Here is a 25,087-nt window from a genome sequence, read left to right as displayed (position 1 = left end):
AGTCCTTCTTTCTGAGGCACAACCAGCTCTGAATAACATACTGAGAATTTCAGAAAGCGATAATAGTACTGGTTGTTGGTTCTCTTTGACACAGTTTTCACCCGAAAGCTGTATAGAAAGCAAAGAAACTAAACTCATCCCATAGAATCCCACTTCTGGAAAGTCCTTTAATTCTTATGTTTATCCTCTAATCGTAGGAAGAATATAGTAAGGAAAAACTGATCCAACCCTCCTGAAAACAGCATGAAAATGTGATATTTCAGCTAGTTGTGCTGCAAGGTCACAAAAGTTCTCCTCTGTGGGCTAAAGGATACAGCAGGACAATGATTAGAAGTGGTTGTCTTGTCTACCTACCTGCTTCTCTTGTGGTGGTTGACAAGTCAGGTAATTGCCAGTTTCATTTTGGACTATAGTTTGTTGCTGTCGTTCACCCTGAAGCAAAATATTTTATCTTGTTCATATCCACTTAATGTCTTAAAATTAAAGTTAAATTTCAATTTTTATAATGTTTTATGTCCAAATGAAAAGTTGTGGTTTGCAAATTAAAAATATACTATTCTGGTAAAAATCAACATTTTTCCTGAATTTCAATCCATTAATTTGGTTACTAAGAATGTTTTTCTAAAGTTGACTAAAATTAAGCAAATATTCCCCATGCTTCTATAATTATATTTTTCATTAGTTGAAAGAAAAATAAAGTCCATATATGCATGGCAGTTGTCTTCTTAATAATTTAGCTGCCTCATTATCCACTACAATTTCTTTCCCTAGTAATACATATTCTTATTTCCCTGCCTGTCTCTCTATCAAATATTTTTTCCACTAACTTGATACTTGTCTTACCTAATACTTGTGTAATATTGTGTAATATTTTTAATTGCTGGAGAAGTACCATCATTGAGCCTCACCTTTTGCCTTTCATCTTATGGTGCTCATATCTATGGATTGGTTTGAGTGCTGTTAGAAAATCCAATTCATTTTTTTAAAATTTTATCTCTGTCACAGGTTTTGGTACATAAATGCATTTTTCATCCTTACTGAGTGTGAAGGTAGTTTTACAAGAGCAGTACTAGCAGGAATTGGAAGTGTCACTAGATTTGCAATGAAGTGTTGTTTCTGAGGATACTGAGAGGGATGATTTTACCATGGACAGCTTTGCGCTTCATGAATCCTGAGAGAAACAGCCAAAGACACAGATCCCACAAGTTGCTTGATGACAAAGATAACTTTGTTCTTTTTTGTTTGACAGCATCAACTCCCATTGGAGAATGATGTTTATTAAGTTCCTTTGAAGTATATTAATTTACATACTCTATCTTGAATAAAAAACAAGAAATCTCCTGTTGCAGCATATATTCATTTAAAAGTTGGAGTAGAGCAAAACTCTTTCTCCAGGCTATTTCCCCATTAGACACCTGATGAGTGCAACAGAAAATTAGCAGCAAGAAGTTTGTTACAGATCAATCCACATATCAAGCCCTTGGGTAAAAATTATACATTGTGAAGGATGGTCACGGAAGTGAACTTTGTTGTGGCTTTAATAGGGCCTGTGAGGCTATGGAGCTGCTGAGGAAAGTCTAAGAGGCCCTCCTGGGAGGCAGGAGCAAAAAATAAGAGTATGGTTATGGAATAATAAATGAAGGAACATAAGCTTTCACCAAGTGGCAATTTGATGTGTCCTATCACAGAAAGGGGCCTAGTGCTAGCCCACACCAAAACCTTTTCTGGTCAGCATGGATGTGCTGAGGAGATACCAGGCTCCTGGGAGGCTGCATGGTCTGCACCACCAGGGTGCCTGGGCAGAGGTGTTAGAGCCCAGTCACTCATCTCTGCTGTCCCAGCAACGGGCTGCCCTCCTGCCTTGTGATCCCAGGCTCGTGCACTGCTGCTCCATTCTGAAACACAACCCTTGCCACCTCACTGCTCCTGGCAGCCTTGCGGCCCAGCCTGCAGCCCCTGGCAGTCTGGTCTCATGGGGATGGTGCCCACCTTCCCCACAGGGTTCCTCCTGCCCTAGACCAGATCCCCATCCCTCCAGACCCCATTGCTTCATAGACTGCCTCTGTGTGAACCTGTGAACTTCTAATCCCTGCAGGCCATTTCTACAGCTTTCCAGAAATGGATAGGTGCTTTTCAGCTATCAAGAACATCTTGTCTCTAGCGGTGGAATCTTACAAGTCTCAGTTGTCCCAGCCCTCCCTCCAGCTCTGTCCTGTTGGTGTCCAGCATCCCACTCTCAGTGTCATAACCCTCTTCCCAATCTCAAAGCCTTGAACATTTCCCTGAAATACTGTCCCCTGCAGCCTCCCCCACCTCTGCAGTACTCATCCAGCTCATCTATTGCCCCTTCTTGAACAGCCATCACCTTTCTAAAGTGTCCCCAGAGAGATATTCCATAGAACCAATCCTGTCCAAGGTCCTTGTAAAGGTTTTATGTGTCTGAGAACAAGGTGTGAGTTTGTCTCTGATGAAGAGAGATGTTTCAACAGCAAAATCCACACACACTCATGAGGTGTATACTGAAAAACCACAGTTCTTCTGTCACAAGCAGACAGAAATATCTGCCCATGGTGGGTTTGGGTCTGGTTTCACAACTGTAAGGGAGGTATATGTCAAATCACAGTCTCTGAGACAAAAACAAGTTAAATCCACTCTCTTTCACAAAAAAGTAAACCATAAGAGATGGCTTGAAATGCACACTCAGAAAGGAAAAGACTGCATTTCACATTAGACTAAATTATCATCTCATTTGCAGATATTAAAGTTGTCTTAACTATGATAAATTAGAGGATACAGACAGTTCAGTGAACACATCTCAACCCAGTTTGAAATCTCTGGTGTTCACAGGTATTTGTCAAGTGCCCAGCACTAAAACTAGCCTTGGATTGTAGCTATTATTATCAGATTAAGTCCTCATAAAGAGCAATGCATCATTATTATTTTCAATTGCTTAAAAAGCAGCCAAAGACACAAGCAAACACACAAAAGGTCTAGAGTTCACAAAATATGACCAGTGCTAACCCTGGAATTGTATCCTGGAAATCCACGTAAGAGAGCTGTGGTCATCTGCAGAGATTTATGAATCCATGATCCACCAGAAAATTACATTTATATGGTATCTGGATACCCTCCAGGAAGACCCTTTCCTTGACTTCCTGGCAGCCAGCTTGCACTGTTAGGAAACATTTAAGGCCCACTCGATAAGATATTGTTTTCTTGAATTGTCTGACTTACACACTCTTTGCAACTCCCTTGGAACCAGATTCTTTGGGAAACAGGACAAACTGGTCTCTAACTGAAACCCTCGTTCTGGTTGTCAAGGCTTGGCTTGCTCCTAAATCCTCACCACCCCAACTAGTGAACCTCAGTTTTGCATTTTCTAAAACATTTCAGTGACATCAGTTACATTCCTTGGGGTTTTTTCTTCAATATTTTCAAATTTCCTTATTAGGAAGTTCCACAATGTTTACATTTCAGCAAGAACCAGCTATTTCCCCCTCCCAATTATGGAACTGTTCTTCAGCTAAAGATTTGAAATTTCCATCAGACCTTTTCAAGTTACAGCTTCCTGTTTCATTGTGTTTTTAATTTCCCTGATCTCTATCCCTAACGTTGCTCTCTGTCAATGTGAAGCCATTCCCCCTTTTCCTGTGTCCAAAGTCCATTTCCAGCTTTCTTGGAGCCCCTTTATGCTCTGGAAAGCTGCTATAAGATCATGTGATAGATCAGGATCTTTGCAAAATTCAAAGGAACAGAATCTGCAAACAGAAAACACCACTGCAGACGGCGCCATGTTCTAAACTTCAACAACCACCATCTACCCCTGCAACGTGAATAAGAAGCCATCTGCACCAGCTTGCTTGGGAATGAAAGTTCTCTCTTCACTGCAGCCCATAAACTAAATACAAGCTAATTTACAGTGTCTCTGAGCAGCCGTTGCATGCCTACATACACTCTTTTCCTGCATGTTGAATGTCCCTTTCCTGTCACATCATCCTTGCACAAACCTGGCAAGCCAAGAGAAACTCAATATCAAGTGAAAATTATAGAGACATAATAATTATTAATCTTCAAATGTCTCAGGCATGAAGGAAAGTTAAAGCAGGTCTTAATGTTAAGGCAGGTTGCAGGTTGTCTTTGTGCTGGGACATTCTGACACAGATGAAACAAACCCATCAAAATAAGTAAAGAAGATCCAATAGTGAGCTGTGTTTCAGAAAATTATGGGAACCAACAAGAAAATGTGGAAAATGCTGCATTGTAGTCAGTGTTAAAAAAAAAAAAAAAAGCACAGTAGTAGATGGTGAAATAAACTGTGGGATAAATACAGCCTTGGGATGCAATAAGGACACGGCTGCTGTTCCAGTGGGCTGTCCATCGACAAAGTGCATCCTGCATATGCACCAAAACCCTTTGTAGTTAATCTAAACTGTTGTGTGTTGTATCTCTGAAGACAATGCACAGCAACAAGATAGAGAACCACTTTGGAGAATTCATTACATTCAAATCCAGGTGTCAGCTTAAAATCAATGTGAAAATCAGGGCTTTGAGAAATTTTATCTCCCATGACTCTGTCGGCAGTTGCTTCTCAACTCTTTTAAGTTACAGTTGGATCAATCTTTATTGAGATATTACCATTGCTTACCAAGGGGATGAGAGGGGAAGCCTAGGTTATTTAATTCAGTAGCATTTCCTATGGCACAGATGCTCCTATCTGGCCTCAATGCAGTAATTTTCTTGGACTAGATAAAGTCAGTACAGTAAGCAGAACCTGTAATGACATTCACTTCTGCCTAGAGATAAGACATGATTTGATCATCTAATTTCACCATAAAAGTGGTATTTTCTGACAGTGGGATATTAAGAGATAATAGCTTACATGTAAACATCTACATAGGCAATGTTTAAAGTTTATTGACATCAGTTCCAATGCTAATTTTCATCTAGCTAAAAACAGCCCAAATGAACTCTTTACTAGTTTAAACCAAATATACTCTTTCTGTCTCGACCCATCTCATTGTAATACATTAGAAATGCCTCAGCAGTCCCAGGAAGTACTTAAAGGACATTGTATCTCTGCATTGGGGCAGTGGTATCTTGCCAAAACTTGTTCAAGGTCCTCTTCTGTGCCTCATTGTCACAAGTGGAGACAGAGGGTGGATAGATTTTACCAGTTGCCTAGGCCTATGACAACTAGTGATCAAACCTACTCAGAGTGACCAGCACCCAAAACCCAGTCTCACTCACAAGTCCTTATAAAGACAGCCGATTTATGTCTAATGTAAAATAGATTATGGTTTATTAGACACAGGTGAGAACGGAACAAAGAACTAGACAATTTTTTACTACACAATACATGAAAAGCTATTCATAGCTAAAACAAACATATATATATGTTACCCAACATAGGGAGATTAAAACAATATAGCGCTAAAAATGAAAAGAAGGTACCTATTAGTATTATTATGGCTAGCAAAGAAGAATACAATTTAGCAAACCAATGCTCTTACCAAATCCAATTTTTTGGAGCTGGGGATGCATCAGAATCTTCACCCAATCCCATGGGAAGTAACCACAGGGCTGCGTCCAGGCATCTGGGGAGAAACTTTCCCTCACGCTCCAATGTCCATGTAGAAAGCTTCTACTTTTGCTGAGATTTTTGTGGTGTTTTATAGGGAAAAAAAGCGTGGATTTGCGGTCACTTAAAAATTCTTCACGTTCTCTCAGTGTCTCACCTTGATTTCTAGGCGCCAGTACCACATAGCCCTGATTATGCTATTCACTCAATCTGAGCCATTGACCTCTGGCCAGCGATCAGGGAGAGAGAGAAGGGGGAGGGGGGAGCGTCCTGCCACACTCATGTAGGCATATCCATGTTTATACATGGGTCCTTTCTGTGCCCCATGTCTCTATAGCTGTAAGACACATTTTTTCTTTTTGTGGATTTTGATTTCTAAGTGATTGAAATAATATGAAAACATGACGAAAGCCTTTTGTATTTTAATCAAGGTTATTTTGGAACATGCCTACATTTTGATTTTACAGGGCTTTTTCATAGTCCTTGGTATGTCACTTACATAAACCCCAAATGCCATGGGCGCCTCTGACTTATTTATTTCTTAAATTGTAGATAAATGGATTCACCATGGGTGTCACCACAGCATAGAAGACAGAGAACAGCTTGAGAGGTTAAATTTTTGGTAACATGTGAACAAGGATGGAAGCTGAATAGAAAACAGTGACCACAGTGAGGTGAGAGGAGTATGTGGAAAATGCCTTTTGTCTCTCAGAAGAGACTCTTAGGATGGTGATGATGATTAATATATAGTATGTATATACACAGACAGTAGAAAGGGCAGTGTAGAATATGTATAGATATGTATAGACACAACCAGAAAACCACACATGAAAAGGAGGTGCTGTAGGAAATACTTCTGTGGCCTATCAGGGAGCTGCCAGCAGCTCGGGCAGGGTGGTGGAGCTATATTCTCTCTCCAAGCAGAACAAGTGACTGAGGAATAGGTACACTGGGGTGTGAACATGCAGGCTAGCCACCCCCACCCCCCCCCACCAGATTTAAGTCCTTGAGAGGCTGTTGTTATAGGACCTTCACTGCTGTATCAAAGATGAGAATGTTCTCCATCGCTGCCACCATGTAGATCACCAGAAAGAGCAGGAAGATGGGAGCCCTGAAGGTCAGGTAAATTTCCAGATCTCAGGAGGATGAATTCTGTCATGTAGGGCTGGTTTTCCATTTCTGTTGCTGGCATTACATTGAATCCTAAGGAAATCAAATACTAAAATGTAATGAGAAAATTAAAAGCCTGTTTTCCAGGCACGGCTGTAAAGATACACTGTTCAACTTAACTCTGGGATTCAATCTCTCTGTCCTGATAACTTATTTATAATTTCAAATCTTAAAGCATTTAAGCAGTATTTTCTATGAAAAAAAAATTCACAGGAAAAAGCAGAAAAAAATCACCCCCTCATTTTTCATGTGTCTTGACATAGTTTCAAGGAGGATCTGCTCCATGAACTTATTGGGCACAGAAGTGAGACTGACTGATTTGTAATTTCCTGGGTCTTCCTTATTTCCCTTTTTAAAAATGGGTTGTGTTTCCCTTTTTCCAGTCAGTAGGAACTTCACCAGACTGCCATGACATCTCAAATATGATGGAGAGTGGCTTACACAACTCATTCCATAGCTCCCCTTGGAGACATCTCATAGATCCCATGGGTGTGTGCAACTCCAGGTTCCTTAGATGGTTTCAAACCTGATTATCGCATACTGTGGCTGGTTCATCCTTATCCCAGTCCCTGCCTTTGCCTCCTGTGACTTGAACGGTGTGGCTGGAGCACTTGCTGGTGAATATAGAAGCAAACGTGGTTGAGTACTTCAGCCTTCCCCATGTCCCAGGTAATCAGGTCTCCCATATCTTTCTGAAGACAACCCACCTTACCCCTTGTCTTCCTGTTATCACCAACACACTTAGAGAAGCTTTTCTTGTTGCCCTTTATGTCCCTGTCCAGGTTCAATTCATCAGGGTTGTCCTGTGAAGGCCTTCTGGCACCAAGAACAGAGGTTTGCCTTCTGCTGTGTCTTGTCCTCCAAATTAAAGCCTCTCTATGACACTCATACACAGACACCATGGGGATGATGTAGCTGAGCCCTTCTGGTTGAACAGAAGCATTTTATTCCTTCAGTAGAACAGACAGAGTGGCTACTTGGTGGTAAACCATGGGTATCCCATGGCAAAGTCACCAGGCAGATTTTGTAATTTTGAGACAGATTTATTCCATCTCATGTTATCAATCAAAATGGGTGACATTGTGGCTCTGCATCTCAGCAAGGACCAGCTCTGTAGGGGCTGAAGTCACTGTGGTAGAAATTGGTCTTTCAGACTGGTTTGACTACAGTCCCATCTAGTGGTGTTTGCCTAATACAACTCCCTCTCAGATTTAGGAGATCACTTTTTTTCCACATGGTCTTTGATTTGTCCCTTCTTCTTAGGATATTTTTAAGTTTTGAGGTTCACCAAATAGATGAAAAGTTGTGCTTTGCCAAGAGATATTTATTCATGCTGTGTCTGCCTGGCCTTGCAGATTAAGCAGCCTGAGCACTGACTAACAAATTAGAGTCCACCTGGCCTTAAACACTGGATAGGAAGCTGTGGTCAAAATCCAGGACTTGGAACAGTCATCTCACTCATTTGTGATACACAGCTAGATCACAGTCACCCTGCAGGAAAAGAAGATTGATCAGCATCTCCTGAGTATTCCTGGAATAGCAGCACAGGCACCTGCCTGGCTTTCAATTCAGGTTTAGACTTCCACACACCAGTGCTGACTTGAGTGCAACTATGACCATCATAGTAATCTTTCACTCAATTATATTTCTATCTATCCATCTAATTCCATCCAGGCCCAAACACTGGCTACGAAAGTGCTAATTCCAATCAGAGTATATGGGGAAAGAGTGGTTACTTATATTCATATGAGGCTAGTGACAACAACCTCTCCAGGGCTTTTGTTTGCTTGATTATCCTCTGGGGTGCTTCTCCAGTCTTAGCACTGAAAAGGTTTTTAAGAAGCAAGGTGACAGGAAGAAACATAGAATGAAAAAGGAGAGTTGGTATGCTCTGTTGACTAAATTTAAAAAAAAAAGGAAAATATGAAAATTATGTGAGGGCAACACACGACACATCTTTTCCAAACAAGGAGCTCTCACTCTTCCTTTTTTTTTCCACTTTTTCCTAAGAAAAACAAGATCCTAAAGAAAATAAAGATGGATACAAAACCTTGAGAAGTCAAAAGATTTTTAGTTGGATTTCAATGTTCCTGTAGTTCCTGGAAAGAAACAGAGTTGAAGGGTTTGTTGACTGACACAGAAACAGGCCACACTTCAATTATTTGCAGTGGTCAGACATTGTCCAAGTAGCTAAAAAATCAGAATTTTGAGTGGATAAGTGTTTAAGGGAAAATTCAAAATTAGATCTGTGGAAAGTAATGTGTATGTTTTGCAAAGTTATTCTATCCTACGTGGTCCAGATTTAAGTCCTTGAGAGGCTGTTGTTATAGGACCTTCACTGCTGTATCAAAGAGTGACCTCCCTACAGTGCCTAAATGTTGTGAGCAACATCAAAAAGGAGGTGAGGTCTGAATGGCAGAGGCTAACTCCTGAGCTAATGTCTAAACTTCTGTTACTGTCAGTGGAACGATAAAAATAATTCCTTGGACGATTCCACTCATACAAACCAGATATATAAAACCTGTGGGATGGATGACAGACGAAAGCATTTCCTTCTTTCCATACACTGCAAGAGGAGTCTGAGACGAGGGTTTAGATGCCACTGTTCTGAATGAGGCGATATTAAATCCAGTGAAGATAGTTCAAATAGATGCTCCTAAATTGGAGTGCTAGATCTGTGAAGACAATGGGCTGGGAAAAAATAAAAAACCCTGAAGTTGTATTTGTAATAGAGAATGTGTTTAGGGAATGCAGGGTTGAAGATTGTCCCTTCCAATGAAGGCACATGCTTGGAATTTATGTGGACAGTTTTATCATCTTGAAAAATACAAATAGATTGCAAATACCTCTCCCAAATCCATGCATCTCTGGATAAAAACAGAGCTGAGTGCAAGACTCCACTCAGAAGAAAAAGAGAAGTAGATTTTCCATTCAGTTCCTTTCATAGAATCACAGAAAAATTTGGGTTTGAAGGGATCTCAAAGCTCATCCCGTTCCACCCCCTGCCATGTGCAGGCACAACTTCCACTATCCCAGGTTGCTCCAAGCCCCATCCAACCTGGCCTTGGACATTTCCAGGGGTTGAGCAGCCACAGATTCTCTGGGCAACCTGTGCAAGGCCCTCACCACCCTCACAGGGAAGGATTTCTTCCTAATCTCTAACCCTAACCCTGCTCTGTCAATATGAAGTTATTCCCCCTTTTACTGTGTCCAAAGTCCCTCTCCAGCTCTCTTGGAGCTTTAGGACCTTTAAGCACTGAAGAAGCTCTAAGGTCGCCGTGGAGCCTTCTCTTCCGCACAATCTGAACAACCCCAGTGTCGTCACTCTGTTTTCAGATCCTGTGACTCAGGCAGTGTTGCTGGAGCACTTGCTGGTGAAGATCAAGGCAAATAAGTTGTTGAGTCCCTCACCTTTCTCCAAGTCCTGAGTAACCAGATCTCTTGTTTCTTTCCAGAAATAGAGGCCCCGAGAGGGCCCACATTTTCCTTTCTTTTATCACCAAGGTATATATAGAAGATTTTCTCATTGCCCTTGGAGTCCCTGGCCAGGTTTAATTTTAACAGGGCTTTATCTCTCCTAACTTGATCCTTATTTGCTCAGACAGCTTGTCTGTATTCCTCTCAGGTTACCTGTCCTTGCATGCACTCTCTTGTCTTCCTATGCCAGCATACCCTTAAACCACCATTTGGGACTAGCTTTGACCAGTGAAATTTTTTTTAAACAGATCCAGAACAATTAAGTCAAAGCCTTAGGAATTTTGGAAAATCAGACTTGCAAGGGAATCTAGTGAAGGATATTATTCAGTACACATGAGGCAAAAATAAAAGAGAAGCACTACAACCTTGTTGACCTTCTCATCCTGGAGATTGTGACTACAGTCTCTACATTGTTGTCACACGCATGAGAATTCCTTCTGCCACTGGAAGGAAAAAGGCCTTTTCCACTTGCTCCTTACATCTTACTGTGGTGATTCTTTTTTACTGGTCAATATGAGTTATCTATGTACTCCCTCATCACAATATACAAATTGAGCCAAATAAAGTCTTCTCTGCTTTTTACACCATTCTCACTCCCTTGGTCAACCCTCTCATCTACAGTCTGAGAAACAAGCAAGTAAAAGAAGCTCTGTGAAAGCATATGAGTGAATTGCTTGCTTTGGGAGGCCTGCTTGCTGCCAGAAAAAATGGGACCACAGTGGAGCTGTTTGAGGCAGACACAGGATGTGTGATGTGCTGAGTAGCTCCAGTCCCAGGCTTTATGTTCTCATCCAGGGGTTTTTCCAAAATATTTGTATCTCCCACTGACAGCAGTTTTGGAAACCATGCTCCTGAATTTGTGAGAAGCTCGCGCAAAAATCTACCCACCTGCCTTCTTATATGTTCCCCATAGGATACTTGCCTGTTTTCCCAAAATCTGATGGACAGGTAGTTGTATACAACAGGTGAATGGCAGCTCCTACCAGGCAAGCCAAAAAACAGAAGGTACGAGATGGGCTTTGTCTCCGTTTGGTTTCAGCATCATAATGGAGACTTAGCTCGTGGTTCCCGGGAGAAGGTCGAAGCTATAACACCAAGTGGGGCAGCCACGCACCACAGTGTGTTCATTCGTTGTCCCCTGTTTTGGGGGCAGCGGAGTGATCCCGTCACTCTTCACGGGCTGTTGGTGCCGCCGCTGCCTCGTGCCAGGGGGCGGGGCAGAAGCATAAATAGAGATTCATTCCAACCACACGTGATGAGAGCAGCAGAGTGGCGCAGCGGAAGCGTGCTGGGCCCATAACCCAGAGGTCGATGGATCGAAACCATCCTCTGCTAAGCTAGTTTGTTGCTTCTTTTCGGGACGGCGGCGGCAGGCCAGCAGGTGGCGGCGCGACACCCCTAACAGAGTGGCCGGTTAGCTCAGTCGGTTAGAGCGTGGTGCTAATAACGCCAAGGTCGCGGGTTCGATCCCCGTACGGGCCACAGCGGCTATTCCTGTATTTTAAACTTTTCTTTCCCGTCCGGCCCTTTTTTGGCAATAATGGTGCAGTAAAATATGCTGTAGGAAAACAGAGATCCTGCCTGCACTACTCAGCCCCGGCAGATGGTCCACGGAGAGAGCTTCTAGGCTCTCCCTCTGCTTTCCCTACTCCTCCTATTCCTCCTTAATAGGAATAGTTCATTCCTATTTAAGGATAAATTTCACTGGGTGCTTGAGGCAGGTGCACCAGCTCTAGCAGCCTGCTACAACTGGGACTGACCTCAGCCATGCGATGGCTGGATTCAGGTGTGTGGCACTAACCACTGCACCTGCTGCTGCTGTGGAGTGGCCGAAGGTCAGACCTCGGCCAGCAGGGTTTATTGTGACCATCTGACGACAAATCAGACTCAGCTGGGGTACAGATGAAGCCTTGCTGGGCAGCCGGGGCAGTGGAGTCAGCTGTGCTCAGAGAAGGACTGTTGGGGTCTCCCCCTGAGTCAGGATGCTGCTCAAGGTCACTCTGTGAGATTGAGAGCCCTCAATTTATTGGGTGAGTGTTTGCACATTCTGTGTTACCCTTCTAAAATCTTGAGAATTCTGAAGTCACTCAAGTAGCATGAGTTTCACTTGACATCACAAATCTCTATGCAAATATTGACAGAGCTTTAATTAGTTTGATTTTCTTATCTGCTTTAACTGCTTTATAAAACAAATCTCATAAAATTATCTGTGGATTTAAAAGCCTCTATGGCAATGCTACAGGCAACATTGCCCATTTAAACAGTGAAGAATTGTCAGAAACCAGCTTTGTACAGAAAGTCAGTGACCAGTCAGTGGCCCATGCACCTGATTAAGCACCCTAAGAGTGACAAATGTCCATGTCCCCCTCTTCAGCCAGCAAGGAGTGTGTATCCCCAGGAGGCACAGACTGTGTTTGTAATCCCAAACTGGCAGACAGGCATTAGCTGCCATGCAGACCATCATACCCTTATCCTGCTATTTTCCCACATTTATGGCTCCCCAAAACCACCATGATCCTTCCTTGTCTCCACTTTTGGTTCCTCCCCCTGAACATCCCGTAACAACCCACAATCCCAAAATGCTCTTCCCTTGCATTGCATACCATGACCTTTGCCCCTAGCAAGGGACCAGATGTGACCTGCAGAGTGATCCCATTCACCCGCTGGATGGGAGCCACCTCCAAGCCCAAAAAGAGCCCTGGGAGCAGCCGGGACAGGGGATCCCAAACACAGTAGATCTGTGATTCCCACCTCCCCCTGCTCCTCTTCACTCCAGGAGATGAGCTTTTAATCACAGAACATAATGCTGTCTCATGGGGTAGGAGGGCTCCCTGCAGCCCTGGCTGTCCCCAGCATGCCTCAAAAACATCCCACATCCTGCCTTGTCCCTTCCACAGTGTCCTCGACAACCTCAGGGTTACAGCTCCAAGGACACTGAGCTGAGGTGCCACAGGGGACAGCCCCTGCCCTAAGGTGCTGCACCCCAGCCAAGCCCCAGTTCACTGCAGCTCCCAGCAGCATCTCCAGCTCTGCAGAGCCTGGAGGGAACAAGGCTGAAGTTATGAGTGGGGTTGGACATGGGGTGGCAGGTGACAGGGGCCAGGGACGTGGCTCCAAAGGATATCAGGGTTGTAGCTGGAGCTTAGGCATGGGATGCAGCTCTGAGTTGTCAGGCAGGACTGTTTTTGAGCATTGATATTCTAGAATACCAGCCTCCTTCCTCGGGTGCCGTTTCCCTCCAGGGCTTCAACCCATGAGACTGTATCAAGCAGATACTCACAGAGGCCAAAGTCTGCTCTCCTGACACTCAGTGTCTGTGACCAAAACTTGTGCCTGGCTACCTCCCCTCAGGCCTCTGAACTCCACCATCTCAGTTTTACCGAGGGGAGTAGCTGCACTTTGCTCCCTGATCAGAGTAAGAGAAACCCAGACCTTGCAAATCTCATTTTAGCACCTGTTGAAGCAGGCCTCTGAGAGATCTTGAGTTTAGGAATCACTTTCTAACTCCCACAGAATGCAGGCACTTTCTCCTAATTAGGGACATGGAATTTATTAACAGCCCCTGAGCTCCCAGAGCCATTAGGAGGCACCCCACTGTCTGGAGACCCTCTGGAATGATGCATGGTAACACTTTAGCTCTAAAGTTAGAGTTACCTGCTTTAGAGTTACCCAGTTACCTGCTTTAGGTACTTGTATGTCTCTTGCCCTAAGCAGTAAAGCTGTTGCCTCCCTTATCTGGCACAATCTCCTCATTTTATCTGGCTCCTGAGGCAAAGTGGGCTGTAGCGCTTTATAAATGAATAATCACATCAGCACCACTGGGAGGACTGAGCATGGGATTATGTCTTGGAAGGCGTAAATCTGATTTCAGATATAGGTGCTAGAATGCTGTAAACAGGTATGTGGAGAAACAGGGCAAGCCAAATGCAAAAACACTTCCTAGCAGTCTGCATGGCCAAATGAAGTTTTGGAAATAAGAACCAACAGCTCTGTTCCCTGTGTTACAAATCATGTTTGTAGGTTAATACATACAACACAAGCAGCTTTAACAAGCACAATTTATATACATTGTCAAGCATCAAAATCCATCTGTTCAAAGGCCTTATTTAGGTACCGCTGCCTCCCCCGCTGTTCTTCCCAGAGGTTCCTGCCTTTGGCACCCGGCTCACACTCGGCTGTCGGGGCATCCTCTGGGCAGATCCTTCCCGGCTACTTCTTTCAGCCAGAATCTGTGTCCCACTGATAGCGGAGCTGGTTTTATTTCTCCCTGAATAAACAAATACATCCATTAATTTTCACAATCCCAACCCAAGCATCACCACATAGCAGCTAGCCACAAACATTCCCTCAGGAACCATGCAGGAGGCAAAACTCCATTACATCTCACAAACGTCTTCAGTATCCAGTGCAGAAAGCAGATCGGTCAATTCAGCCCAATAGTTATTGGTGCCACAAAACCCTAAGATGTTGCAATAGAAGCATTTTTAATTGTAATGAGGTTTAATCTACAAAGTAACTAGTCACTTTGTTCCAGTCATTCTGCACAGAACAGCAGCATAGCAAACAGCACTGCTGTAACACCAAGAGCTTCCAACACGTCAAGCTGGGATAAACGAAAGGATGTGCCAGTGTTCACCAGTGTCTGAGGCTGCTGCCACATCATCAGATCACAAACAATTCTCTCCATATCACTTCTGTCACTCAATGAGCAGATTTGGATTTCCTATCATTTTCTGGGGTTTTCAGGAGCTCAGACTCCAACACAGGACTTTCAGATGTTTTTTACTGAGTTCAGAAGGTGAGAGTTCCCCTCCTGGAGGCACAGTTGACACGCTCTGAGAGGCAGAGTGGGAGCAGGGAACAGCAGTGGGTACAAAGGCAGAAGCTGAGGGAGGCAAGGGGCAACAGGATCCTGCCAGAGGAGAGAGTGACAGACAGTGCTGCTGACAAATGTCAGGAGGGGATGAGGGACACTGACTTTTCCTGCCACTCCCTCAGGTGAGAAGTAGGACTCACTTCAGGAAAGAGAATAAAAGGAATGGGATGCACAGTTTTTACTAAAGACGGCAACCTCCATGAAGCATCATAAAAATGAATAATAGCAAGGAGAAAACATACAGGAATACAGTGGGCTGTAGTTACATGCATGCAATTAAATAAAGAGTGACATTCTGGCAATCATTATCAGAGCAAGTTCCACAAGACCAGCAGCTGCTCCACACTCTAGATAATCTCCATGGACATGGTTTGGAAATCATTATCTTGGATCATCTGTGCTATAGACAGTGCACAGTTACTTACCAGACCATTCTGTCTCCTTGGAGCAGCTGTCTGGGAACAGGACTCACATCACCAGTTAACACCTTGCTGTACCAGAAAGACAATCTGAGAACTTCCAAGTAAGAGCAGGTGGCCACTACTCATCTGGTAAAATTTGGGTGGCACAAAAATCCATTCACTTATCCCAGCCAAGTCAGGTGCTCTTGAGAGCCTCTCTTCTTGTCAAGCATGTCAGTGACATGCCAGCAGTCACCATCCCAAGCCAGCCAACCAGCCTTGCCAGTTGTGTTGTAGCTCAGGCACTTTACGCAGCTCCACTAAAGCAAGTGCTGTCCATGAAAACAAACACATTGCGCGAAGGCAATACGTGATCTCATAGTATTTGAGAGAAAATGTGGCAGGGATAAAAGCATTATTCACTGTGATGCTTTTAGCAATCCCGGACATGTCCCCAGGTGAATATCCTCCCCCTTCTCACATGCATCTGTCTGCTGAGAGGGCAGGTCCTCAACCCATGTACAACTCCAGCCATGTGCACACACACGCTGGTACCATTAAGCACTACTGGAGTCAGGCCCTCGATGTTCTGACCCAGCTGAAACAACTCAGGGAGAAAGAGTCATTTGACTGAAGAGAAGCTGAGCTTAAAGCATGGGCCCTCCATTCCCCTAGCCTTGAAATCACAGTAAAACAAACCAGTCAAACTGCATAAATACACAATATATTTTTGTTAGCAGCCTGTGCAGAGCCATGCACCTGTGAGATGCATGGACAGCTCCTGAAGTGTGCAGGGACAGGCATGGTTTGTGCTTTCCTCAGTTATCTATCAGAGATAATAGATTCAATTACCACAAAGCACAAAAGCAGCTCAATGACCATAAACTATCCGTAATTCAAGTACTACAGAAGAACAATAGGATTTCACTGACATATTCCTTGGTGACACAAGAGGTCCTTACCTTGAATGTGTCTGGCTGTCACAGAATAACTGCAGCCCAAATAGCTGCAAAAGCAAGAGACAAGGTAAGAGAGAGCCTAATCAAATTACCTGCCTCCCCAGAGATGACCTGAGAAGCAGGAGCTGTTTATCTCGAGAGCCAGGTACTGTTTGGGAAGAATGGTATGTGCACACAAGCAGTTTTAAGTACCAGAGGGAGAAGGAAACACTGCCTTGGTGTCAAGCAGGAGGCAAGAGAAGATCAATCAGCTTTAGCAAAGAAAGGAACTGCAACCCCAAATATGCTTTCAGAAGTAGAAATCTAAAGCTCTCCTCTTTCAGTCTCCTCTTTGCTCAACCTACCACTTTCCTAAAGGAATCCTTTCCTGCCTCTGAGCAGTAACAAGGACTACAGATTTTTCTCTCACTGGTAAACAAATATATATGTCTGTTGGTACATTTACTTGAAGCACAGTCAGGGATACCAGAGCTGCAACAGTCTCAAGATATCTCCTGCAGTGCATATTGACATAACCCCCCCAAGCTGGCCTGTTCTGCAACACAATTCTCAGGTCTTCAAAACTGCTGCCACATCTTCAGCAGTTAATACATTACCTGGGCTCTTTCCAGAGCCAAATCATCACTCAAGAGCCCAAATCATTCATCTCTCCTGGTCTTTTGATAAACAGCTCTCTTCAAGACTGCTCAGCAGAGCCACAGAAACTTCTCTCCCATCACTGATCAACATAAAATACACCAGCCTTTTCCCTACAAATTCTCACGTGTCCCTGGTTGCTCCTCATTTTACTTGTTTCACCACCACAGGGATATCTCATTTTCTCTCTTTCTCTTGCACGTAAGATTACAGAAAGAGAAGATGGAGAAGAGGTCCCTCATTTTCCTATTGAGTCTGTAAGATTTTTTGAGTGTTTCTTTGGTAGGGTTAGGGGAAAGAATGAATTGTCACTCAGAGTTATCATTCAAACTCATATCTCATTACTTTGCCACAAAACCACACATGACAAGTCTGGCATTTACAGTATTCCTCTAAATCCCTTTCCTTTCTGTCAGGTCTTGCCTTACAGAGCATAAAAAAGAGGGGGAAAAAAGCTTGATAATCAGCCTGAAAAGACATACTGAAATAATCATCCCAGTGCAGCATTTAGCTCGATGCCCAGCAGAGAGGAAAGCTCAGAGTCTCAGGTAACCCAGCAAACCTCCCACAGGGAAAGCGTGACAGGGGAGAGACCTCCATGGCTACCTATTCTTTTGGGACTAGAGCTACAGCAGGTTGTGAGCATTCCAGGCTATACTTTTTGCCAATTATTCCTGGGATAAGGAAGAAGAAGAGCTGTTTGTCTGCTGAAGTAGAAAAGACTACTTCACTACCCATCACCTATATTTTAAGGGGATCAGAATTTATTATTACCTCCTGGGAGAGAAAAGGTACAGGAACTTTTAACCAAGGGAATTTCAGTCATCCCAGAAAGCACAGTACAGCTGAGAAATTTTTGATCAGTTCTAAAATAACTGACATAATGATAATTTCTGTACCAGAAGATGACAGAGGTCTATACATCAAAGCTAGTCAGTTGCCTACAATACAGAAAAATCGTTTTCAAAACTGCATTTTGGAATGTGATCCTGCGGGGAAAGGAACAGCAATAACTTTGCATCAGGAATGCTCTGTGCATAGAACTTGTCCCATGTATTTACCATGTCCATCATTTCATAAAACATGAGCAAAGACCTGTAATTCAAAGGGCTTAAACTGTGTTGTTTATGGTAGAAGAGCTGGAGGGAGTGAGACTTGCAGGATAAGATCTGGAAGGCAACCTAACTGGTCCTCAGTGACTGCAGGAAACCCACTCATTGGAGTGGTATTGATGGAGTACTGGAAAAAACCTGAGTATGAGCAACTAAGTAAGAAAACCATGATCACGATTCTATTTGTCGTTTGATTAGTTCTATATAAGTCACCAATAGGTAATTCTACAGATTTTTTTTCAGAGAAGATATGCAGACCATGAAGTACCCGGGAATGTTTTCAGGTGCAAGACACACATTGCCACCACTCAGATCCCATGGAGATATTTAATTTACAATTAAAACATAATAGCCAGTATAACCCACAGGAAAATTCACTGTATGATGTATAAACCCCAGCTTAAATAAATTTAAGATAAATCCTTAGCATCTCCAAGGGGATTCTCTCTGCCATATCAGAGCTTTACGCAGCATTCTCCTTGTCAGCATTATCCTTATCTCCTTAATACACAACTACACTACAAATCCCACATCAAATTGGACCCTGAGATAACTCAAGGCTGAGTGAAAGAGGAATGCAAAGCAGCTGGCATGGCCAGCCAGCAGCACCCAAGAGTGCTGACAGTCACCACTCCAAAAGGTTGGTCACAGCTAAAGACAGACAGCACAAGGGGAAAGAAACAAGAAGTGAGAAAAAGGGGTGAACAGGGAAGAATAAAAAACCACGAAGATGGCAAGAACACACAGGCAGGACAAAGTTGGCAACAAGCTGCATAATACACAGAGGAATATTTAGGAAACAACTGAACAGCAACACTTATAATTCTGAGGCCTTGATTGTATCTAAGTATTTACACAGGAACAAAGTAGTTAAAAACAGCAGGGGCAGAAAAGGACTTGTGATTCTCCACAGCGTAATTTTCCACACAGATCAGAAAAACTCACCCAGTGAATCTCTGACAGAGCCCATGGCTGGTGATGGGCTCACTGGCTTTTCCAACAGGCACTGGAGTTTGACGGTTTCCCTGGGCAGGAGAGCATTCTGACCCTGCTATGCACAACTCCCTCCTGTGTCACTAAGTTCCTTGCAGCCTTAAAATCCACATACCAAGCGACACTCCCACAAAGGAGACAGGTTTTAAAGCTCAAGCTGATGTTAACAACACATTCAGAAGAGAAATTAGGTGGGGCAAAGCTTTGGGAAGTAATTTTATGGGAAGACACTTTTTCTGGGGCAGCCAGGAATGTGAAAAAAGAGGTTGGAGTGCAAAGAATGAGAGAAGCATCAAATACTATTAATCAGCCTAAACAAAGAACAGGGCATTGACATATGCATGTGTATCAGAAGTAGAAAACCACAGGGGAACCAGCAGGGACTTGAGAGCTTGCTGATGGAAACAGAAAGCATAGAAAGAAAATGGGATACTTAATTACACACATCTAGTCTAGGCCAAACTCAACACCACTGTCCTTAACAGAACCCTCATCCTCACACACACACAAAGAAATTCCCAGGTATGCTTTCTCTTTCAAACCAGCACTTTCCTACCCAAATCTAATGTTGAGGGACCGTTTTGAACATAGCTCACATTAAGTTCTATCCAGCTAAATATGCTAGATGGATGCTCCCATTCCTACACACAGCAATTTGCAGGCAGCTGTCATTAATTCAGTTACCAGCCAACACAGAACACCACGGCTGTGTTCTGTGGGAAAACACAAAGTCACTCATTTCAGACTCCCTGATGTTTCATCAGCACAAAAGCTGAAATAACTACAGGGCAACCCCCACCACCAATAGTGCTAATCAGTACTACTGCAGCAGCCTTATTTTAGCTGTTTCAAAAAGCCCTGCACCATGATGTGCTGGGAAGCCTAATCCAGGATCTCATTACTGATATAACTGCAGCAGAGCAGGTTTGGGTGATCTTTGGTGAGACCTGGATTCCTTCAGCCACTTGTCTGCCTTCTGACAGGGAAGGAGTGCAAGGGCTGAGCCGACAGGCGTGAAGCAGCTTCAGAAGCTTGAGCAGGACAATCACTGTTCTTGGTACAAGCACAGAGCTCGGGCTGTAACCACACACACATGTCCCAGCAATGCATCTCCCCTCGCCAGATGCCTGGTTCTGCATGCAAGCTGCACCATCTTCTTAAATGGAAGCAGCATCTTCCAACAAGAGATTGCAGAGCCAACAGCAGAGAGCACTTAGGTTCCCCTTCTCTACAGCAGCTGCTAAAGGGAAAGGAGGTGAGGCAAGGCAAGGCAAACCGAACGCTCTTGCAGAACAGATCCAACCCAGAGGACACCCTCAGACTCCTTATTAACACTTACCCAACTCCTGAAGGATGGACTTGGACTGAACTATAAAGCTTGGCCCAGAACTAGAAAGCTCAGTGAAAGAGAAGTGATTCTTTTTCAAGTTGAAGGATGGTAAGTTTTTATCAGATATTGGGAAGAAATTCTTCCCTGTGAGGGTTTTGTGAGGCCCTGGAACAAACTGCCCAGAGAAGCCATGTCTGCCCCATCCCCCAAGGTGTCCAAAATCAGGTTGGATGGGGCTTGGAGCAATCTTGGATAGTGGAAGGTATCCCTGCCCATGGCAGGGAGTGGAATGAGATGAGCTTTAAGGTCCTTCCAACACAAATCATTCTCTGATTCAGTGATCCTTGCAAGGAGGACTGGAAAAAACATGTCCTTCACATTAACAGAATCTTACCAGCACTTCTTGTACTCACAAAAATGAAAACACAGGACTAAAGTTGTGATAAGCCCTCATTGAGCTTAAGTTCTGCTTAAAGCATTTTTTGAGCGCTAGCTTTTCAATGGTAATTTTATTCACAAAGGAATTGGCCGATGTCACTGGGAGCTGAGTAACACCAAAGTCACCTGGGCTGGAAGAAACTAAAAAGAGAAGCTTTCATTCAAAGTGAGTTAGTGCTCTAATTTAACACAAGCTTACAGAAGACACAGCTGAGAAGACCAACCCTTCTGACAAGGTGCTGTCCATTGGAATTTGGTCAAGGATGAGTGGGAAAAGAAAGAAGAGGCCAAAATGCCTCTTCATCACCATTACCGCGCAACAGCTTGCAAAGAGGGCAAATCCAAGCTCAGCATTTAATGTTTGACCACATCTGCAGCAAAACTGTGGCTTGATGGACACAGTCTTCTTGTTTCAGCAATTCCAGTGCATTAACTGGCACTGAGGACATATTTTAGCCTTGGGAAATAAGGCAGCAATAGGCCAAACTAGCCACTGAAAGCCAAACTAATACAGGGAATATTTACCACAAACACCACCATCTTTCTCTGAACTTCACTACACTTCGCCTTCGGTTCCAAGGGCTTGTCCCAGAGCACTCCAGGATATCAACATGTCAATTTTAAAAGGATACTACCAAGACAAAAGCCTGGCTGGACACACTAGGACTGAAATCTGACTCAGACCAGGAGATGCTCTGCTAAAGATGCAGAATGAGCACCAAATTAAGCTCCCAAGACAACTACTAACTCCTGCAAACTCAGCCTCTCTAAGGTGCGTACAGCAGAGTGGCAGGAGGCACCAGTTAAGGGCATACCAACTTTTCCTTAGGGCTTCTGGCTTTTCCTCTTGAGAAATTTAATGCTGACTAACAAAGAAGTGGCCATTGGCATGTCTCAAACCTGAGCCAGCCTACTACTCAGTAAAATTAGCTCACAGCAGTAGCCCAGTGCTAGAAAAAAAGCCTCATTTGTCCAGAAAGTACAACTCAAAGAGCATACATGAGAGAACAAAAGCTGCTCCACATTACAGGCAGACAAGAACAAAAACCTCAGCAACATTCCTTCACAGTTTGAGCAGCCTGTAACAGCTGGAACATCAACTGAGAAGAGTAAGTAAAATTTAATAGCATCTTTTGTTCAAAATCTCTGCTCTTTTGGGATGTCTCCACTTAATGTGGTACTAGAATAGCACACTTCTTCACACTTGAAAAAATCCAAGTGCTGCACCTCTACCATTTTGCTCAGGAAAAAGTAGTCAGACAGGTGTCTTCCCTTGCCCCTGTGCACATTCAGAATCATTTCTCAGTCACATGTGAGGCTGTTCTCTTCACCACAACCATCTCTGCAGGGAATTCTTAATCAAGGGCAACTACCTAGAAAGGGAAATCTGTTCATGGAGTCCAAGGAGTCCCAGACACTTTACCCACACACTCCATTTGGGCTTCAGCAAACTTTCTGAGTTCCCCTCAGCTGCTCGAGGAGGGGATTCTCTTGAGCTCTGCTGTTGTGAAGGTGCCAGATTGTGGCATAATTCCTTTATCCCAAAACTGACTGCTTTTCAAATTAATCCCCATCTCAACTTCACTTTCTACAGGACATTGAAGCACAGCCAAGAGAATAAATGCCCAACCACCAAGGCAGCCTCAGCAGTAAAACCAAACTAAGTGCTACTATGCTATCACAACAGGGAAACCTCACTCTCCTCCCTCCTATGCCCACCAAGCTTTTCTTTCTTGCCCCATTCTCTGTGTTCCAAGCACAGTCTTTACTGACAGTTACTTTTTCAACTTTTGCCTCAAAATTCAGGATAGGTCAACACAGACCCAGCAGCTTCAACAGTGTTTTCATCCTGAAACAGAAAGAGGGAGAGAGAACAGGACACTGACCTCATCCACTTCTACGCCCTTGCTCGGACCATTGCCCATTTCTGCCACATTTTTGAGCACAAGAGAAATGAACTTTTTTCACTGTGAATTCAGGCTTAGTGACAACAGACTTACTTCAGTTGCTTCTTTTTAAACCTTTTGGAAGTAATCCATAGAATTGGCAAGCTACCAGCCAAAAGTCACTTCAGGGAGTAAACAGAAGTTTTATTAGAACCAGTTAGGAATAAAGTAAAAATTACACATATATATATATATATATATATGTATATATATATACACACATATATATGGCACAAGTTCAGGGCTATGGTTGTTACTGTCCATGATAATTACAGCAGTAAGGAGAGATAAATGCATCCAAAAGCAGTAACTATTTTAGTTGACGGTCCCCCACAGCCTTCCACTTCATCTTCCCACACAAATACCATCTTTACAGGATGGAAACCACTGGATGAGTGTTAGAAGCCACCACACACGTGGGGACAGATTAAAGGAAGCATCACAGCTCTCCTCCTATTCCGAGGATTCCTCATGGCCCGGAAACGTCAACATTTTTAGAGTTAAACACAAACAAAGCAATACCGCATATTGTGGATTAAAGCCTTTCTCAGTTAAGAGCTTGGCAAGCAGAGTAAGTAGGATACAAAACGCAATACAAGTGCTGCAGCAACCTCCCCCCGGCCCCCTAAAACCGATAAACATTAGGACAAACGAGGCGCGGGCAGCGGCCGGGCCGGGCAGAGGATCACGCCGAGCGGGCCCCCCGGGCGGAGCCGGCCCCTGGGGCAGGCCGCGCGGCCCGCGGGCCCCTTCCCACGGCGGACCAGGCGCGCGGCAGGGCCAGGCGCGCTCTGGGCCGCGGCGGCCGCAGCGCAGGGCCCGGGGACACCGGGGGCCGGCCGGCCTCGAGGGCCTCTGCGCGGGGACACACCAGGGAAGGGCCCGGCACCGCCCCCCGCCCGCCCTGCTCCGCCCCCGCCCGGCGCGTACCTCGGGTGTCGGCGGGGAGAGGCGCTGGTGGGGCGGGGCCGCCCTCGGGCCCCGGCGGGAGCCGCTGCCCGGCGCACATCGACTTCAGCACCTGGAACACGGCAAGCGGCGCCACGTTCATGCGCAGCAGGTCCAGCAGCACCCTGCGGGGGCGACACCCAGCACCGAGAGCACCTGTCAGAAGGGACTCCAGCGGCACCGGCCGCTCTCGCGGGGGTCGCCCCCGCCGCTCACCGGAACACCTCCGGGTCCAGCCCGCTGCCCGCCGCCTGCGCCAGCTCGAACAGCTCCACCTCCTCCGCACTCAGCAGCTGCTTCCGCCGCAGCCGTGCCTCCGCCACCGACACCGCCATTCCCCCCGCCGCCTCCGACATGGCAGCGGTGTCACGTCCCCGGGCAGGTCACACCTCCTCATTCCAAGCCACGCCCCCACGCCGTTAGGCCGTGGCTCCTGGCGGACCCGCCCCCGCCCGCCCGGCCCTGATGCTCCCGGCACGGCCAGCAGGCGGCAGCCGCGCTCCAGCCGCTCGAGTCCGGCGCCTGGTCTGCGGTGTCCGCTATGCAGTGTCCGGTGTGCAGCTTCCTGTATCCGCCCCGCTGCCCTCCGCGGGGACCACGGAGGGCCGCTGGGCGCGCTCCAGACGGTGCGGCAGTTTCGCGTGCGGAGATGCTGTGGGGACCAGCGGAGCTATACAGAACCCGTGTTCTCGCCCCCAACTGTCCCCTGGGCCGGGCAGCAGCTTCCTCGAACGCGCTGCAGTCCCCGAGCCGAGAGAGCATTTGGTGTTGCACTGGGAAGAAAACTGGAAATTTGGATCTTGAGTCACACTGTGGTAAGGAGCTGGCAAACTGAGATTGAAATTCCTCTATTTAAATGGGAATGAGCTGTTGCCATCAGGGAGGGATGCCACACCCTCACTGCCCCTGGCCCAGCACTCACAGACCCTGGAGATGCGCTGCTAATGGAGAGCAGAGCAGAGGAGTTGCCGTGTCGTCCTGGCACCGCCATCAGAGACCTCATCCCATCCCTAAACCAAGCCATAGGGGACAGGTGCTCCCACTCCACATCCCAATAACTTGTGAGTCTGTCAAAATTATCCCCTGACGCAGGTGACCGGACCTTGTGGCCCGATAGCCTTGCTGACAGATATTTCCTGCAGCTGCCAAGACAAGAATGAGATGGATGACAACAAAAGAAGGATCTTGCTCCTTACAGCCCCAAGCAGGACCAGCCCAGCAAG

At 45.1% G+C, this 25,087-nt stretch overlaps 1 protein-coding gene and 2 non-coding genes across 3 annotated transcripts; 2 read left to right on the top strand and 1 right to left on the bottom strand.

Moving 5' to 3' along the window:
* Positions 1–11,488: 11,488 nt before the first annotated feature.
* On the top strand, positions 11,489–11,560 carry TRNAM-CAU (transfer RNA methionine (anticodon CAU)). Its single transcript has one exon. It is a non-coding gene; the product is annotated as a tRNA-Met (tRNA).
* Positions 11,561–11,633: 73 nt separating this feature from the next.
* TRNAI-AAU (transfer RNA isoleucine (anticodon AAU)) lies at positions 11,634–11,707 on the top strand. The gene has a single exon. It is a non-coding gene; the product is annotated as a tRNA-Ile (tRNA).
* A 2,510-nt stretch (positions 11,708–14,217) lies between these two features.
* On the bottom strand, positions 14,218–24,274 carry LOC146432962 (mitotic-spindle organizing protein 2B-like). Its single transcript, XM_085071196.1, has 3 exons — positions 24,081–24,274; positions 23,847–23,989; positions 14,218–14,492 (listed from the first exon to the last, which is right to left on the bottom strand). Exons 1-3 carry the CDS (start codon positions 24,218–24,220, stop codon positions 14,332–14,334), a joined length of 444 nt encoding a protein of 147 aa, XP_084927322.1. The 5' UTR covers positions 24,221–24,274; the 3' UTR covers positions 14,218–14,331.
* Between the last annotated feature and the right edge of the window lie 813 nt (positions 24,275–25,087).

This window comes from Lichenostomus cassidix, chromosome 10 (assembly GCF_008360975.1).
Source record: "Lichenostomus cassidix isolate B80296 chromosome 10, HeHo_3.0, whole genome shotgun sequence".
Classification (NCBI taxonomy): Eukaryota; Metazoa; Chordata; class Aves; order Passeriformes; family Meliphagidae; genus Lichenostomus; species Lichenostomus cassidix.
Note: the sequence above shows the minus strand (reverse complement) of the source record. Positions and strands in the feature narration are given on the sequence as shown.